The sequence below is a fragment of the Rhincodon typus genome, chromosome 37, assembly GCF_021869965.1.
Source record: "Rhincodon typus isolate 14 chromosome 37, sRhiTyp1.1, whole genome shotgun sequence".
In the NCBI taxonomy this organism is placed as follows: Eukaryota; Metazoa; Chordata; class Chondrichthyes; order Orectolobiformes; family Rhincodontidae; genus Rhincodon; species Rhincodon typus.
Genome location: NC_063368.1, coordinates 6,475,982 through 6,495,133, shown reverse-complemented (window position 1 = coordinate 6,495,133; position 19,152 = coordinate 6,475,982). Strand labels below are relative to the sequence as shown.

At 43.9% G+C, this 19,152-nt stretch overlaps 1 protein-coding gene across 1 annotated transcript in view; it reads right to left on the bottom strand.

Annotated features, from left to right (window-relative positions):
• The window catches only part of LOC109923738 (neuronal-specific septin-3-like), a 178,881-nt gene that overhangs the window by 29,529 nt on the left and 130,200 nt on the right, over positions 1–19,152 (bottom strand). Inside the window, exons 4-7 of the mRNA XM_048617344.1 lie at positions 15,622–15,717; positions 15,070–15,166; positions 12,534–12,585; positions 11,797–11,897 (exon numbers count right to left, since the gene is read on the bottom strand). Of these exons, the coding sequence (XP_048473301.1) occupies positions 11,797–11,897; positions 12,534–12,585; positions 15,070–15,166; positions 15,622–15,717 (346 nt within the window). The remainder of the gene's footprint in view (positions 1–11,796; positions 11,898–12,533; positions 12,586–15,069; positions 15,167–15,621; positions 15,718–19,152) is intronic.

The window sequence follows — 19,152 nt, the reverse complement described above, 5'->3', positions numbered from 1 at the left end:
CAAATAAACCCATTGGACTATAACCTGGTATCATGTGACTTCTGACTTTGTCCACCCGAGTCCAACACCGGCACCTCCACATCATTAGACTTCTGAATGGACCTCTCAGATTTCAAATCTAATATTGATCTTGCTTTTCATGCACCTTCTTTGCAACTGTGACTTTGTATTCCTCACTCTGTTCTATCACCCTATGATCTTTGTGTGGTATGATCTTCCTGTACTGCATGGAAAACAAAACTTTTCACTGTATCTAGGTATATGTGACAATAACAAGTCAAATCAAACCAAGTTTACTGGTGGTTTGTAAAGTTATATCACAACAACAGTGGAGGCCAAAGGGGGAAATGTGCAGATACTGCATCAATGCAGATATCTTCCTACATTTCTGGAACCCAACCCACGACACCCCTCAAGGAGACTGGAAACTAAAACTACAGAGGTGTGTAATTGGTGAACAAAGTGATGTTTCTCATTTTGCACTATTGCTAAAGGTTAACTATTTCCCCTTGGTGAGTTCTGCACAAAGAAAACTACATCTTTTAAGGTCAGTGTTTTTGTGTCTGTTTATTTGTTATTTAATTGTAGAAAGTCGTTAGATTGCTGGACAATCCACTCCACTGTCAACAGTACAAGTGTTACGCATCTCCACATTAAAAGCACATCCATTATAAATGCATCATTTTGTCTGACAAATGAGAATTAAACAAGAACATACAAGAACTGTACAACATTTCATACTTCATATACTTTCAGAATCTTCAGAACACAAGCCTTGGGATTTGTCATTGACTGTTTACACAAGTGATAGTCCAACATTTACTGAATTAAGAGAGCGATGTGAGCTTTCTGTGAGTTTTACCAGCAGACATTGTTGGAGATTAAGACAATCACCACTGAGTTAACCAGAGACATAAGTCCATCTGATAAAACGCAATGGTAGTTGTGGCTTTAGTGCTGATCTTATCCCAACACAAGCCTTTCTTACCCTTGCACAGCACAGTCAGATGTGATTCTCATTTCATAGAATCCCTACAGTATGGAAGCAGGCCATTCAGTCCATCGAGTCTGCACTGACCCTGTGAATGTACAAACTCAACGCAGACAAGTCGCCCGATGCTGGAATCAAACCTGGGCCCCTGGCGCCGTGAGGCAACAGTGCTAACCACTGAGCCACCCCATTTTGTACAAGATTCCAGACATCCTGTGGAGCAGACAGTTCCTGAAGGAGACCCATAATATAAAATTTCAATCCATGCTTTCAAAGCACTTAAACACAAAATGAGTGCACACCATTCTGCGGTTAATTTGCCGTGAAAGCTGATTATTGTGGGCCCAGTGTAACGACAGTGCGTGATTGGCAAATGATTCTGTCCAATAGGCCAGATATTTCTGCAAATAATTTATGAGCGATTGCCACTCAGATACACACCCCCCAGTAATGCTGGAGCATGGCAAGGCCAAGAGGATCGAAGACCCAAACTCTCATGGCTGGCCACCTGCCAATGAGGCTGGGATTCCAATCAGCATTGCTTGTTTTGAGACGGATGTTCCGAATGGCAGAGCCCCAGTTACATATTTAGCTGTAAATCTGGGGGGATGCAGTACAGCAACAAAGTGCCCTATAGCCACCTGTTACCTCAGGCCTACTGACAGCAATGGCTGAGATCTAAAGGACACAGCAGATGGTGATTGGCACATCTCACTTTGCTGGATCCTACCAGAAAAGGAATATTACTTGATACAGAAAGGACTATTCACTAAAAACCCATTACCACCAACACCCACCTCCAAGCATCTGAACATTTCAGATTCCTCAATTTTAATGGAATTATCGTTTATAGATTTACAATTTGTTGGTGCGTTAAGAGGACGTAGCAACTGGAGTGAGACTGCAGAGGTCACAAATTATTTGCTGGAGCAGGGCTAAGCCTGATTCAGTTGTCCTTTTGCATGTTTAAACATGGAATATTTAACATTGTTCTGTAACTCAGGTTCTATGGAGCCTATATTCACGACCTGCATCCCAGTGTTTCTGCCAAGAAATTCAGTTTCCATGGTGAAGAGGGTAGGGAAATGTTGGACTGGTCACATGGATGCTAAATTCCTGCAATCTCCATTAAAACAAGGTCAATATAAAACTGAGAGCCATACATTTTTAATGTATTGAGGGGACAAAGCATTTTATCTGGATGCATCACAGTGTGATGACAACTTATTTGCCCAAGACTGCAAGAAATTACAGAGAGTTGTGAGCACAGCCCAGTCCATCTCACAAACCAGCCTTCCAAGCATTGACTCCATCCATATTTCCCACTGCCTCGGGAAAACAACCAACATCATCAAAGATCCCTCCCACCCCAGTTATACTCTCTTCCACCCTCTTCCATCAGGCAGAAGATACAAAAGTTTGAAAACTTGTACCGACAGATTCAAGAACAGCTTCTTCCCAGCTGTTATCAGAGTTATGTATTTACCTCTCATATATTGGAGTTGATCTTTCTATGTAGCTGTAACACTGCATTTTGCATTCTGCTCTATTACCCTGATGTACTTATGTAAGGTGTGATTTGTCTGGATAGCATGCAGAACAATGCTTTTCACCATATCTCGGTACATGTGAGAATAATAAATCAAATCAAATCAAATCAATAGAGAAAGACGCATTCCGACAGAGAGGTTTTCCTGTGTGAATTGCCGTGCTGCCACACCTATGGCCTCTCCAACCCAATTCTTAAAAACTGCTCGGGTCATCCTACAAACAGCCACACCCCACTGCAACATGGCCCTGACTCCAGAATCTCTTTTATTCACCACTATTCCACTATGTCTTAATCTCCACCAACACTCACCTCAATCTGGAAACCCCCCTCAACACTCTTCACCTCCATCCCCTTCTTAAAACCCACCCCTTTGTCGACATTTTAGTCAGCCTTTCTAACAGTCCCTTCTTTGGTTTGTTGTTGACTTATCTGATTAGACTTTTTCCAAAGCATCTTATTTCTCACCTTATAATTTGTCACCTCCTTACTTCCACCGACACATGATTTAAGCCCACCCCCGTAATCTCACATCTCTATCCCTCTAGATCTGTCTATAATCACTTAACTCCTCCTGCATAATAGCTCAGTCTATTCCATTTCTATGCTCATTTACAATCCCTACAGTGCAGATAAAGTCAATTCAGCCCATTGAGTCTGCATTGACTCTCCAAAGGCCACCCCCTAGACTCACTTCATCCCTGTATTCCTACATTTGCCATGACCAATTCACCCAACCTTTATTCATTGATGGGATGAGGGCGTCACTGGCCAGGCAGCATTTATTGCCCATCCCTAATTGCCCAGAGGCCAGTTAAGAGTCAACCACATTGCTGTGGGTCTGGAGTCACATGTAGGCCAGACCAGGTAAGGATGGCAGTTTCCTTCCCCAAAGGACATTAGTGAACCAGATGGGTTTTTTTGACAATTGTTAATGGATTCATGATCATCAGATATTTTTTATTGTTCTTAATTCCAGATTTTTTTTTTTATTGAATTCAAATTCCACCATCTGTTGTGGGGGGATTTGATCCCAGGTTCCCAAAACATTATCTGGGTCTCTGGATTAACAGTCCAGCAATGATACCATTAGGCCATTGCCTCCCTAGACATCTTTGGGCTGTGGGAAGAAACCAGAGAACCTAGAGGAAACCCAGGCAGAATAGGCACACTCCACACAGACAGTCACCCATGGGCAGAATCAAACACAGCACTCCTCCAAAGGGCATTCCACCCAGATCCACCCCATTCCTGTAACGCTGCATTTCCCATCGGTCATCTACCTAACCTAGGCATTCCTGGACACTATGGGCAATTTCCCACGGCCAATCCAGCAAACCTCACATCTTTGGACTGTGGGAGGAAACTGGAGCACCCGGAGGAAACCCACACAGACACAGGGAAAATGTGCAAACTCCCCACAGATGGTCACCTGAGGCTGGAATTGAACCCAGGTCCCTGGTGCTGTGAGGCATGCGTGCTACCTGCTGAGCTGCTGTGTCCCTTGGATTTAGCTTCATCTCTTTACTACACAGCCCTATCTTCATATTTCCAAAAAAAATTGTGATAATTTCTTGTAGCCACCGTGGATAATGTCATCCATATTTAGTGAAGAAAGTGGCCAGGTTTGGCTAATTTGTTGTCAGTCTCTTACCCAAACACAAGAGCTAATCATTGCCCTTTGATTCTGGGTTGCCAACAACTCAGAACAATGACTTCTTCCTGTTGTTTTGATTTAAGGTCTGGAAATCCTCTCCAGATTCCACCTCTCCATCGCTCTTGCCTGCTTTGAGAGGCTCCTCAAAACCTACCACTTTGACACAAGCTTTCAGTCATCGATATAACCTTGCGTAGTTTGACAATGCATTTTGCTTCATAACACAAGGTGAGGCGCAATTTCTGGTTGAATCACTGATGCCTATTATGTCAGTGATACAGTAACTCCTGATAACCCTTATACTAGTCAAGCCATCGCCCTTGACAAAAGGTTGTGATCGCTAATCACTAGATAGAGGAGCTTACAATACTGGAGTGCTATATGTTCAGGGCAACAGTGAGCAAGCTAATATCACTGAGGGATGCATCTGATAAATTCACAGACAATGGCAGTCAAAAATAGAATAATGACTTAGAGTCATAGAGTCATACAGCACGGAAACAGAGCCTTCGGTCCAAACAGTCCACGCCGACCATAATCCCAAACTAAACTGGTCCCACCTGCCTGCACCTGGCCCATTATCCCTCCAAGCATTTCTTATTTATGTACTTATCCATATGTCTTTTAAACATTGTAATTGTACCTGCATCCACCACTTCCTCTGGAAGTTCATTCCACACACGAATCACCCTCTGTGTAAAAAAGTTGCCTGTCGTGCCTTTTTTAAATCTTTCTCCTCTCACTTTAAAAATATGCCCTCTAGCCTTGAAATATCCCACCCTAGGGGGAAAGACGCCTGCAATTCACCTTATCTTTACCCCTCTATTTTATAAACCTCGATAAGGTCACCTCTTAATCTCCTCTGCTCCAATGTAAATAGTCCTACCCTATCCAGCCTCTCCTCATAACGCAAACCTTACATTCCCAGCCAAATCCGGGTAAATCTCTTCTGAGCCCTTTCCAGTTTAATAATATCCTTCCTATAGCAGGGAGACCAGTATTGGACACAGTACTCCAGAAGAGGCTTCACCAATATCCTGTACAACCTCAACATAACGTCCCAACTCCTATACTCAAAGGTCCAAGCAACAAAGGCAAGCATGCTAAATGCCTTCTTATTGTATTGCAAGCTGTTTACAAGGGAGACTAGCAGAAGTAGACATGACCTGAGAAAAATGTCTAAAAAAGCAAAATTTAAGATAGGGAAATAGTCGATAAACTGCTAAAACTCAGAAGCAAGATCCCTGGTTCAAATCAGTTCTATCCACAAGTATTAAAAGACGTTAGGTAAGGTAAGGGATAGGAGGGACACACACTGTTGGGAAAAGGAACGTTGGCAAGGCTGACAGACAGCAATTCCTTTATTTAAAAAGAGAGCAATATTAAATCCCATGTACAGTAACTAGTTAGATTAATGTTAATCTAGTCCCACTTGCTAGCATCTGGCTCATATCCATCTAAACCTTTCCTATTCATATACTGATAGCTCTGCTATAACGTGTGTTTTGTTAATGCAAATTGGCTGTAACGCAATTGATGAATAGTGGACACTGTTTGGATAACACAAACTTTCTGCTGTACAGGTCTAGCGATTTGCTATAGCGATTTCCCATAATGCAATTTTCTACAGCGATTTTCTGTAACACGATTTTTTATAGCGTGAGGTCACATAAGAACGCAACTATTGGGCTATAGGAGAACTACCTGTACTTATCCAAATGCCTTTTAGAAGTTGTAATTGTACCCACTTCCATCACCTCCTCTGGCAGCTCACACACCACCCTCTGTGTGAAAAAGTTGCTCCTCAGGTCCCTTTTAAATCTTTCCCCTCTCACCATAAACCTATGCCCTCTAGTTTTGGACTCCCCTACCCTGGGGGAAATACGTTGGCTATTCACCCTATCCAAACACTATTGAAAAGATAGCCGAACAAGTGGAAGGAGGTAATATGCAATTAGAATCCTCAAAAACACTTGATAAGTTGCTGCATCGCAGACTCATGACTAAGATTGGTGGGTGTGGAATCAGGTCGCAAATGGCAAAGTGGAGATCAAGTTGGCTACAATGCAGAATAGCGAGTGAGAAAGTTACAAGGAAACGGGAATCCAGGAAGGTGTGAAGTGCTATTCGTAGACAGTCCTCTGTCACTCAGAACTCACATAACTGTTTCAGATTTGGGAAGCCCAATGCGATTCCAAAATTTTGCAGATTGGTAGTGCAGCAAGATATTGAATAAACTCGATGCATGGCTATGGAATTGATGATTTCTATATTGAGAATAATAGAGTGGTGTGTTTTGGTGGGAAGAATAAAGAGTTACAGACGCTTTGGAAAATAAGCATCAAAATGGGTCACAGATCTGATGCATTTATGGATGCAGATGCTAGGAGTACTATAAGTAGTAAAGTAGGTGAATGCAGTCATTAAATAAAAAAAAGCACTGGTGTTCTTTTCTCAACGGGTTGAGTTGAAAAAGAGAGAGGTTATGTTGAATGTATACAGATTTTATTTAGACCACATTTGGAACACTGTGCAACGAGTGCAGTCTCTGTTTCAAAGTAATTATTGCGCTGGAGGTTTTGTGGCACTATGGAAGGTTTCCCGGTCTTGGACGGACAAGGAGTGTGCATTCCTAATGAGACCAAACAGGTTGGCCAACAACGACCTGCCAATGTTTCTAACACATGCCAACAGTGGGCAGTAAGAGAGTGGGAGAAATTCCTGGCCAGCCATGTGAGGACAACAATATTGGACCATCTACCGTTGCCATTCATAGCACCAGGCTATGACATGCTCGGTTGCCACAGCAACCTGGACTCCTCAGGAAGATCAGATGTGGATAAGTTTTTTTTATTCATTCATAAGATGTGGGTGTTGCTGGCTGGGCCAGCATTTATTGCCCAGAGGGCAGTTAGGGGGTCAACCACATTGCTGTGGGTCTGAAGTCATATGTAGGCCAGACCAGGTAAGGGTGGCAGTTTCCCTCCCTAAAGGACATTAGTGATCCAGATGGGTTTTTCCCCCAACAATCAACAATGGATTTTGGTCGTCGCTAGACTCTTAACTCCAGATTTTTATTGGAATCAAACTCCACCATTTGCTATGGCAGGAATCGAACCTGGGTCCTCAGAACATTACCTGGGTCTCTGCATTTAATAGTTCAACAATGATCCCACTCGGCCATTGCCTCCCCTGAGGAGTGCCAACAGATTGGCAGAATTGATTGATTTATTATTGTCGCATGTACTGAGATACAGTGAAAAGCATTGTTTTGCCTGCTATCCAGACAAATCATACCTCACATCTTTACATCAGGGTAATCGATCAGAATGCAGAATGTAGAGCTACAGCTACAGAGGACAGACCCCGTTGGGGTAGAGATTTGGATTCTGCTTCCTTGCCTGACCCATGGTGGATGCTCTGGAGCTGTGGGTCCGACCTGCTTCTGAGCAGTGAACTCAAGATGAAGGATAAAGGCATCGACAGAGGGTGCGAAAGAGTTTTACAAGGCGCCGCAAGTGAGCGATTATCAGGAAAGACTGAGACTCCAATCTCTGAGGAAAGACTCAGTTACAGCCTCTACAATGATGAAGAGATTCAGTAGGGTAAATGTAAAGATGGTTCCATTTGTTTGGAAGAACAGAATTAGGGGTCATAAATACAAGATTGTCATTAATCAATCCCCAAGAGGAAATTCAGGAAAATCTTCCTTACTCTGCGAAAGTAGAATCCAATACACTTTTAGGGTGAATTGCGTTGAGGCTTTTAAGGGGTTGTTAGTTAAATCCATGAGACAGAAAGAAATGCAAGGACATGTTAGGGTTAAGTGAAAATGGATGGGACAAAGCTTGTGCAGAGCTTCAACACTGGCATAAACCAGTTGGGCAGAATAGCCCATTTCTTTGCTAAAGTTCTATTTGATTTTCTGCAATATAACATTTACAATCCACAGGTACAACAGAAATTCAACCTAGTTTATCTTACGTGTTGAACAATTTGCAGATAAAGTGCAGTACATAATCTTAAGCAAATCAAATCTGTTTTCTCAATGATACCATGACGAAAAGCATTGACTATCAATCTGAAAATCCAGAACAAAGAACAAAACAGCAATAATATTAGAATAAACCTTGGCTTGCAAACACAATCTTCAGGCAACTATCTACGTTTTCACAAAAAAATGAAGAGAAACTCAGCAGGGTCTGGCAACGTTGAAAAACAAAAGTGAGATGAGGGCATCTCTGGTTAAGCCTAGCATTTATTGCCCATCCCTAATTGCCCAGAGGGCTGTTAAGAGTTAACCACATCGCTGTGGGTCTGGAGTCACATGTAGGCCAGACCAGACAAGCATGGCAGATTTCTCTCCCTACAGAGCATTTGTGAACCAGATGGGTTTTTACAACAATTAACAGTGGTTACTTGGTTACTTTTAGGCCATTTTTTAAAAAATAAACAAATATCTAGATTTTATTAGATTACAAATTTCTCCATCTACCCTGGTAGGATTCAAACCCATGTCCCCAAAACTCTGAAATTACCAGCATCACCATTTCCCCTGAGGGGATGAGAGAAACAGAGTTAACATTTCAAGGTGACTCTTCTTTGGAACTGAAGTTCAAAATTTGAAACATTAACTCTGTTTCTCTCCCCTCAGATGCTGCCAGACCTGCTGGGTTTCTCCAGCACCGTTCTGTTTTTCTTTCAGAACTCCAGCAACTGCGGGGTCTTTGCTTTTCCCCTGATTTCTACAAAGGGTAATGTTGACTGTGGAAGTGACAATTTCTTTCACAGTCTCAAGCTGGTCAGGACTTTTGGTTCACATGGGCACACTGCCATGACTAGGGGTTCGGCTTTGGACTCCTCACCCTGTGATGATGGTGGGGGCGGGGCAGGGCGGGGCGGGGGTGTGGGTGGGTGGATGTGTGGTGCAGTTAAACTTGTCCTGATTCGGAAACTGCGGACTCCAGGAATGTTGCATCCAGTGGAATGCCCGGGTGCGACATTATACAGCGCGGAAACATACTTTTTGATCCAACCAGTCCATGCAGAACATAATCCCAAACTAAACTAGTCCCACCTGCCTGCTCCTGGCCCGTATCCCTTCAAACCTTTCCTGTTCATGTACTTATCTAAATGTCTTTTAAATGTTATAACTGTACCACATCCATGACTTCCCCTGGACAGTTATTCTAAACATGAACCACTCTCTGTGTAAAACAAATTGACCCTCATGTCTTTAAAATCTTCCTCCTCTCACCTTAAAAATGTGCCCCCTAATCTCGAAATACCCCACTCTAGGGAAAAGACATCTGCCATTCACTTTACCTATACTTCTCATGATTTTATAAATCTCTATAAAGTCACCCCTCAACCTCCAATGCTCCAGTGAAAATAATCCCAGCCTATTCAACCTCTCCCTATAACTCAAACTCTCCAGTCCTGGCAACATCCTGGTAAATCTGTTCTAAACCCTCTCCAGCTTAATAATATGCTTCCTATAACAGGGAGACCAAAACTGGACACAGTACTCCAGAAGAGTAATGAAGGCAAGTGTGCTAAACACATTCCTTCCTAGCCTATCTACGTGATGCAAACTTCAAAGAATTATGGACCTGAACCTAAACATGTGGCACCGAATGTCCAGGTCTCTGTTACTCCTGTAGCACCTCCCAATGTCCTACCTCGTGTTGACCCATCTCCCAAATGCCAATGGAACTTTTCCAGAAACTCTAGTGGTTGGCCCAGTAATAGGGAGCTCGGAGCTGGATACAATTAATTTGTGTACGGCAAAAATACAGCTGTAAGGAGGAACATATGGCTGAAACTTGCCGCCATCACTCGTCAGGACAAATGCAAGAATGCCAAATTCCAAATGATCACAACAATTTATACTACAGGAAAAACGGGTTGCTGATTGGCAGACTAGTGGACTCTAATTGGTCCAGCTGTTGCCATGTATCAAACTATGGGGGGAACAACGGCACAAGTGAGGTGATCTCAAGTAAGAGTCTCCTGTTTAAAATCTCTGTTCGCGCTGGTGAGTTACTGGTGCTGTCTCTTGGCGAGCTCATGTTCTCAAGGAATTTGAGTTCTGCTCAGTTTGAGATGGGAATAGGAGGATGAAGAGTCAAATCCCTTTGAATGCTGTTGAAACACAGATAATCCTCCCTCATCCCCCAGCGTGTTCCCATGATAGTGACAACCTCAGGTAATAAGCAGAACGAGGACATTCTTACACATTGCAGCGTCGGTCAATCCCTAATCAGTTCCATGATCCAAGTGGGCAATGGGTAGTACTTGTTCTTTTAACCAATGACTTGGTGGTGAGTCATCAAAAAACAAAGAGCTGGTTTCTTAGGGGTCTTTTTAGAACAAAAGCTGGATTTGAGAGGAAATAGCTGGGTTCGTTTTCCAAAGAAAAAGCTGGGTTGTTTTTTTTTTAATTCCTGACTGTCTGCCTCTCTCCTGAGGCGATGTTATTTCCTAGAGACAGTAAGGATTGCAGATGCTGGAAGCCAGAGTCAATAAACATGGAGCTGGAAAAGCACAGCAGGTCAGACAGCATCCGAGGAGCAGGAAAGTCAATGTTTTGGGCCGAAAGCCTTCGCCAGGACTAGGGAGGGGGAGGGCAGCCCAGAAATAGAGAGGGACGGGGGCGGGGACGGGGACGGGGAGGGGGGGGGGGGGGGAGGATAGGTGAGATGGAGATAGGTGGATGCAGGTAGGGGGTTATTGTGGTTGGTCAGTGGGAAGGGTAGAGCAGATAGGTGAACCGGAAGAATGACAGGTTGGGGGTGGAGAGATTTTGAAGCTGGTGAAGTCAATATTCAGACCATTGGGCTGTAAGCTCCCATGGCGAAATATAAGGTGTTGTTCCTCCAGTTTACGTTTGGCCTTACTCTGACAGTGGGGGAGGCCAAGGATGGACATGTCACCGAGGGAGTGGGAGGGGGAATTAAAGAGGCTGGCAACCAGAAGGTCGGGTTGGTTGGTCCGTGCAGGTGCTCCGTGAACTAGTCCGAGTCTGCATTTGGTCTCCCCGATATAGAGGAGACCACTTCAGGAGCAATGGATACAATCTAGGTAAGGACGGCAGATTTCCTTCCCTAAAAGATCTGAGCAAGTCAGATCGATTTTTACAAAACCCAATGATAGTTTCACCATTATTGAGGTGATGTTTCAGTTCCAGATTTATTCATTGATTGGTTTGTAAATTCCAGCTATGGTGGGATTTGAACCCAGGCTCCCAGAACCTTGGCCAATTCAGTGACATTGCCAACCATGTCCACCATCTGACAGAGTTGTGTGGGTGGGGCGAATAATGTTGAAAAAGGGGTAACAAATGTATCAGGATTAAAAGGTTCACTGAAACACATTCAGGCGCTGAAACATAAAAGTGTTAAACAAACTATTCGAGAGGTGTTATATCGATTGACGCCTGATGTGAGCGAGTGGCTAAACTTTAAAGGGCTCCACTCGTTCAAAGTGAGAGATCTGTGTTTGCTTGGCTTCACTTTTACAAAAATGAGATTTTACAGAAGGTTGCAGGGACAGAAGGTTTCTTCCGGAGAGTTCAGAGGTTACTGTCATGCACATCACCTGTGTCGTTGGCCAGATTCCCATTTTCGTTCAGCCTCTTGGCCCGATACGTCTCATAGAAGATGTTGTGGGTCACCTCCTTCAGGTCTTGGAGGTGAGTCCTGTGGAGTGAGAGAGATCCACACAGAACGGAGGCAGGAGAGAGGCACGTAGCAGCAGAGACAGAAGGAAATTAGGATGGAAATAGAGACAGGCAGTAGGGCAAGAGGAAAGGAGGAGGATTGGGAGGGCACTCCAAGTTAACCGAGAGGAGACAACAGAAAGGGAGGGAAAGGCAGTTAAAAGAGAGATAGTGACAGATAGAGAACAAAACAGGGAAATGGTGTCAGCGCAGGACAAATTGATTGACCAGACAAAAAAGAGAGACGCAAAGAAAAGAAAAGAAGGAAAAAACAAAGCGGGAGGTTTAGATAAATGTGGATGGGAAACAGAAAAGGTGCACGATATAAAGGAAAGTAAGACAATTAAGGAGAGAGAGAGTGAGAAAGAAACCAGGAATCAATCAGCAGGACATTGTACAAGGCAGAAGGATGGAAGACAGGCCCAGGGAGAGTAAAAACGTGACAAGCTAAATGCAAGATGAAATGGTGAAGAGAGGGAATGGGAACAGAGATGGAGAACAGAATTGGCATCAAAGGATAAATAGAAAGATGTGGAGGGTGATTAAGAGAGAGGTTCATGAGCTATAAAAGTAAAAATAAGCAAGTCAATCTCATGCATGTAAGAACTATCATTACCTAACGATAAGGTCCCGGAGAAGTGGAAATTCACAATGAGTCACGTTCTCAACTGGAAAGGAGCAGAAAGAAACACAAGTTCAGAATGTCCTGGTACATTCAGAGGCAATATTCCTTTTCCACTAATCTGATCTGATTTGATTTGTTAATGTCACATATACCTAGGTACAGTGAAAGGTTTTGTTTTGTGTGCAGTACAGGCAGATCATAACATGCAAAGGCCACAGGGTGATTGAACGGAGCGAGAAATACAAAGTTATGGCTGCACAGTGCTGGTAGGGAGGGAATACCAGGATTTTGACCCAGTGACAGTGAAGTGAAACACCGAGGTATTTCCAAGTCAGCATGGTGAGTGGCTCAGAGTTGAAATTGTTGATGGAGGTATTCCAATGCACCCGCTGCCCTTGTTCTTGCAGGTGGTTGAAATCACAGGTTTGGAAGGTGCTGTCTAAGGATCTTTGGTGAATTTTTGCAGTGCATCTGGTACACGCTGCTGCTACCGAGCATCGGTGGTGGAGGGAGCAAATATTAAAGCTGATAGATGGTGAGTTGGTTGAGTGGACTGTTTTGCCCTGGATGGTATCAGGGTTTTGAAGTGCTGTTGGAACTGCGCTCATCCAGGCAAGTGGGGAATAGGAAACAAAAACAGAAATTGCCGGAGAAACTCAGCAGGTCTGGCAGCATCGGTGGAGAGAGAAACAGAGTTGACGTTTCCAGTCTGATATTGATCCTTCTTCAGATTATTCCTGTAGAAGCAACTTCATGATTCCCAGTGACTCAAAGGTATCTGTTCCAATGTCATTTGGACCAAGTCCAGTAGCAACCACAAAGAGTTGGGAGGTCAGCCAGCGATCAGGTGACCAGTTTTGTGTCCATGGATTAGAGGTTAAATCCTCAAACGAAGAGACATTGTGGGATGTTCCAAACTCCTTGGTTATGGAAAATCCTGACAACTGTTTGGTCAGTTCTGGGGAAATGACTGGTTTTGAAACATTAACTCTGCCAGACCTGCTGAGCTTCTCCAGCACTTTCTGTTTTTATTTCGGATTTCCAGTGTTCATATTATTTGGCTTTCATTCCTGTATGTAATTTGAGGACATTGAGTATAGGAGTTGGGAAGTCATGTTGCGGCTCTACAGGATATTGGTTAGGAAACATTTGAAATACAGTGTGCAATCCTGGTCTCCCTGCTATAGGAAGGATGGTGTTAAATTTGAAAGGGTTCAGAAAAGATTTACAAGCACGTTGCTAAGGTTGGAGGGTTTGAGCTATAGGGAGAGGTTGATTAGGCTGGGGCTATTTTCCCTGGAGCATCGGAGGCTGAGGGGTGACCTTATAGAGGTTTATAAAATCATGAGGGGCATGGATAGGGTGAATAGCCAAGGCCTTTTCCCCAGGGTAGGGGAGTTCAAAACTAGAGGGCATAGGTTTAAGTTGGGAGGGGAAAGATATAAAAGGGAACTAAGGAGCAACTTGTTTGACACAGAGGGTGGTGTGTGTATGGACTGAGTTACCAGAGGAAGTGGTGGAGGCTAGTTCAATTGCAACATTTAAAAGGCATCTGGATGGGTATATGAATAGGAAGGGTCTAGAGGGATATGGGCCAAATGCTGGAACTCGATTAATTTAGGATATCTGGTCAGCATGGAGGAGTTGGACCAAAGGGCCTGTTTCTGTGCTGCACATCTTTATGACTTTAAGTCCTGAGGAATGAGAACAGCACAATAAACTGTGTGTTCTTTCATCCTAATTAAGGCTTTGAATCTGTCTTTCCGTATTAGTACTACGTGACTGACTAAGTCATTCCCCTCCACTACCTTCAAGAGACAGTAAACGTATTAGGTCTAATGTATTGTAAAGACCACTGCCATCAATTTAAAAGCTGCTTTATTTCCAGGGTGTTTCAGGGATTGATCTGTTGAGTAATTTGGGGAACTGGATAATGAAACCAAACATTAAGACATTTGCAACTCAATCAAGAATGCCTTGTCACTCTGGAAATTTTATTATCCAACTCAACTCACTGAAAATCTGTAGTGTATGAGGAACTTCTGTTTTGAGTTAGACTGGTGAAGCTGAGGTTATTTTTTTCTTTGGGGAAGAGAAGGCTGAGAGGAGATTTGAACGAGGAGGAATTTGGAAAGAATAGATAGAGAGAAGCTGTTTCTTTTGGAGGGTGTGTTTCCTTGGTGTGTGCCTTCCTTTGAAGGCACAGATCGAAGGTGATTGTCAGCAGAAACGACTGTGATGTGAGCAGTAGCATTTCCATTTGTGGTGAGTGGTTATGATCTGGAAAACAGGGGGCCTGACTCGTCCAAAGATGTGCAGCCGAGGTAGGTTGGCCATGGGACGTGCAGGGTTACAGAGATAGAGTGGGGTGGGCCTGGGGAGAGAAGTTGGTGGATGGTGAGGAGAGAGAGAGAGGTTTGTGGATGTTGCAGAGATGGGCAGACACCATTGAAGTGAATCCCTCTGACGTACCTACAACTCACAGTAGCTTTGTGAAAACATAACCATCTCAAGCCGCACGACTCACCCTCAATGATGCCCCAGGGGGTTTTTCTTCCCAACACTCTCTTCCCATTGATTTGATACTCCGTGTCACTGCCGACAATGGCAAATGGCATGGTTTCCTGGGGGAAAACGCACAATTCAACGAACCAGAATGAAGTTCATTATCCCCCTCACCAGCATCACACCCTCCTTACTCATCCTCAGCTTCGCCAGCCCCTCACGCACACCCCCCTCAACAGCCCCTCCCCCTCGCCAGCCCCTCACTCCTCCTCCACTGCCCCCTCTCCCCCTCACCAGCCCCTCACCACCCCTCCCCCTCGCCAGCCCTTCCCTCCCCCTCCCCACCCCTCACTCCCCCGCCCTGCCCCTCACTCCCCCTCCCCTCCCCCCCCCCCCCCCCCCCCCTCCCCCCCCCCCCCCCGCCCCCCCCCCACCCCAGCCCCTCACTCCCCCTCCCCTCCCTGCTGCTCCCCTGCCCCTCCCCTCACTCCCCCTCCCCCACACTAAGCGGGATCTGCTGACAATGCCCCTACCTCCACACACACAAACACAGCTCCAACTGGATCCTACTCACCCTGATCTTGTCATTTTCCATCTTGTCTTCCATGTCCTCATCAAACTCTCTCTGTGGGTAGAACTCAATTCCATTGCTATCCAGCTCCTTCCGCACCTGACAGGTCAAAACCGAGAGATTTTAAAAAGCACATTTTGTAGCCAGTCCCTCAATCTCACTGAATCACAGACAGATGCTCAGTCAGGAACAAAGTCACTAAAAAAGAAAAAGTGGGTCAGGCTAAACAATATTCTTCAAAATTGACCTTTACCCTTATTCGCAAAATCAGACAGAGACTATTCAGCCCATCATGTCTGCTCTAGCTCTCTGGAACAGGAAAATTGATGTTTTAGATCAGTTCCTGCTCCTCTGATGCTGCCTGGCCTGCTGTGTTCCTCCACCTCCACACTGTGTTATCTCTAACTCCAGCATCTGCAGTTCTTACTATCTCTGCACCAGCTCTCTGATTGAGCCACGCATCCAGTCAAACTCTCCTGCCTTCTCCCAGTAATTCTTCCTTCACAGATTAGAGTTTAATTACCTTTAAATTGCTTTGATTGAACCTGCCTCCACCACACTCTCAGGGAGTGTCTCCCAGATCTAATCACATTTCGCCTTCTTTTGCCAATCACTTTAAATCCGTGTGCTCTCATTCTCAATCCTTTTATGAGCAAGAATGGCTTTTCCCCATCTACGCTGTCCAGACCTTCATGATTTGGATACCTCCACAAAATCTCCTCTCAGCGCTTCATTTTACTTCAAGGAAAACTGTCCTAACTTTTCCAATCAATCCTTATTAGTGAAACTCCTCATTGTTTGAACCATTCTTGGATTCAAAATGGCACTGACACAGGGTGGGTCTTTGCGAGCTCTCTACAGCAGATCTCATTCTCACATTTCTTATAATCATTCCACACTGTTACACCTCAATTCTGTTAAAATTACTAACAATGTTATCCTAAATCTATTTGCAGGCCTGAAGATTCTGTAAACGTCCAGAATTAGACTTGAGAATGGACCTCTCAAATTTCAAATCTAATGTTGATCTCGCTCTCTGTGCACCTTCTCTGTCACTGTAACATTGTATTCCTCGCTCTGTTCAATCAGCCTATGATCTTTGCGTGGTATGATCTGCCTGCACTGCACGCTAAACAAAAATTTTCACCTTATGTAGGTACATGTGACAAAGATAAATCAAATTAAATCAAATCTCATCTGCCAACGCTTTCAAATCCTTCTCGATGTGTGGCACTATTATGGTCTAGACCAGACCCCCTCAAAGTATTTTAAGAAGGTAGACTAGACCCTAACTTTTTCTTATTTTAAAGGTAGATGTGAAGTGCATGTTCCAGATGCAATTGGTCAAACTACTCAACATTAAGCAAAACACAATTTATTTGAATACTCTACTTAAAATTTAAACGAAAGAAAAAGGAATTTAGAATAACTTAACTATTGGAAAATTTAACCGTAGAATAGATACAGTACCATTACTAATTAACTGTTCCAATATAGTAACATCCCAAGAACACACCCCTTGGCAAAAAGGTAAATTCAGACACAGATTCTGACAAGCAGTTCTCTAATTCAGGAGGAAAAAAAAACATCAAGAGTGATTTCAGAGAAAGCAGCAACTGGGAACCTTTCACTGAAGCTCCCAACTCTTCTGAGACCCTAAACAGCTTCTGACTGTAAAAGCCAGAAATAAAGAACCAGGAGGCCTGGTCTGTGAGAGCTGGCCACTCTCCTTCCATTATTCCAACCTTTCAAATAAAAACTAAAGGCTTAAGTTATTTATTTCAAGACAACAAGGTGCAGAGCTGGATGAACACAGCAGGCTAAGCAGCATCATAGGAGCAGAAAGGCTGACGTTTCGGGCCTAGACCCTTTCAGCTGTGTTCAGTAGCCACTTCAATGCCACCGACTTTACAACCTCTCTTAAAAAAAACCAGGACAAAATACCCTTTTTAAAGTGACAGCATCATCACAGCACAGAGAACTGGACACAATACTCCTGCTGAGGTTTAACTAGTGTATTATACAGGTTCATCAATAACCTCCTTGCTCTCATACTGAATGTCCCTATTTAAAAGGCCCAGAGTACTTTATTAAACACTCCCTCAGCCTGCCCTGCCACCTTCATTGAGCTGTGCACAAATTCCCTCTGTTCCTGACCCCCCTTTTAGAATAGTGCCCTTATTGTATATTGTGTTGCCATTGTCTTACTACCAAAATAAATTACTTGACATTGGCTCCACACTGAATTTCTTTTGTCACCTGTCTGCCTATTCCATCAACTTGGTTACGTCTTAGACTAATTTTCACACCAGAATCAATGATCTAGAACTTCTTGTAAACGGGTTAAGGATATTATTAAGCTGGAAGCGCTTCAGAAGAGATTTATCAGGATGTTGCTGGGAATGGAGGGTTTGGGTTATAAGGAGAGGCTGGGACTTTTTTCACAGGAGCATAGGAAATTGAGAGGTAAATAACAGGTGGGAAAACACAACGGCGCTTCATCGGAGACTGCACTGATGATGTTACCCAGCTGGGTAATGAAACGTCTGCGGAAAAACGAACCAGCTCAGTGAAGCCAACCAACCACAACATCCACAACCCAAGCTACAAATCTACTCTAAAACCTTATTGAGAGGTGGCCTTATAGAGGTTTATAAAATCATGAAGGGTTTAGATAAGGGAATGGCAGGTATCTTTTCCTTAGCGTGGGGGATTTCAAGACTAGGGGGCATATTTTTAAGGTGAGAGGAGAAAGATTTGAAAAGGACATGAGGGGCAACTTTTTTTTTTTACACAGAGCGCAGTTTATGTGGAATGAACTTCCAGAGGAAGTGGTGGATGCGGGTAGTTACAACTCTTAAAAGTCATTTGAATAAGTACATGAGTAGGAAAGGTTTGGAGGGATATGGGCCAAGCACAGGCAGGTGGGACTGGTTTAGTTTGGGATTATGGTTGGCATGGACTGGTTGGACCGAAGGGTCTGTTTCCATGCTGTATGACTCGATGACTATGACTCTCCCAGTGTTACTTTTACCACTACAGTTCACGGGTTTGGTTAAAATTCCTGTGTGCAACATTTTAACACAATCCCTGGCTCGTTTATTAGAAATGTAATTAAACAAGCACTTAATGCAGAAGTTTTAAGCCATGTGCTAAAAATAAGATATGATTATTCTGCAATTATTAACGCCTGGGTCTGGGAAGGACGTTGGTAGATGGTGCAGTGATACAAAACAGAAGGTTCTGGAAACGCTCAGCTGGTTAGGTAGCCTCTGCAGAGAGGGAGACAGAGTTCATATTTCAGGTTAGAGACTTTACATTCGAGCTGGAAGAAGTCAGACTTATGACAGGTTTGAAACAAATGGAAAGGCAGGAAAAAGGAAAGACTGGAAGGAAAGAGATAGTAGGAACTGCAGATGCTGGAAAATCTGAGATAACAAGGTGTAGAGCTGGATGAACACAGCAGGCCAAGCAGCATCAGAGGAGCAGGAAGGCTGATGTTTCGGGCCTAGACCCTTCATCAGATGAAGGGTC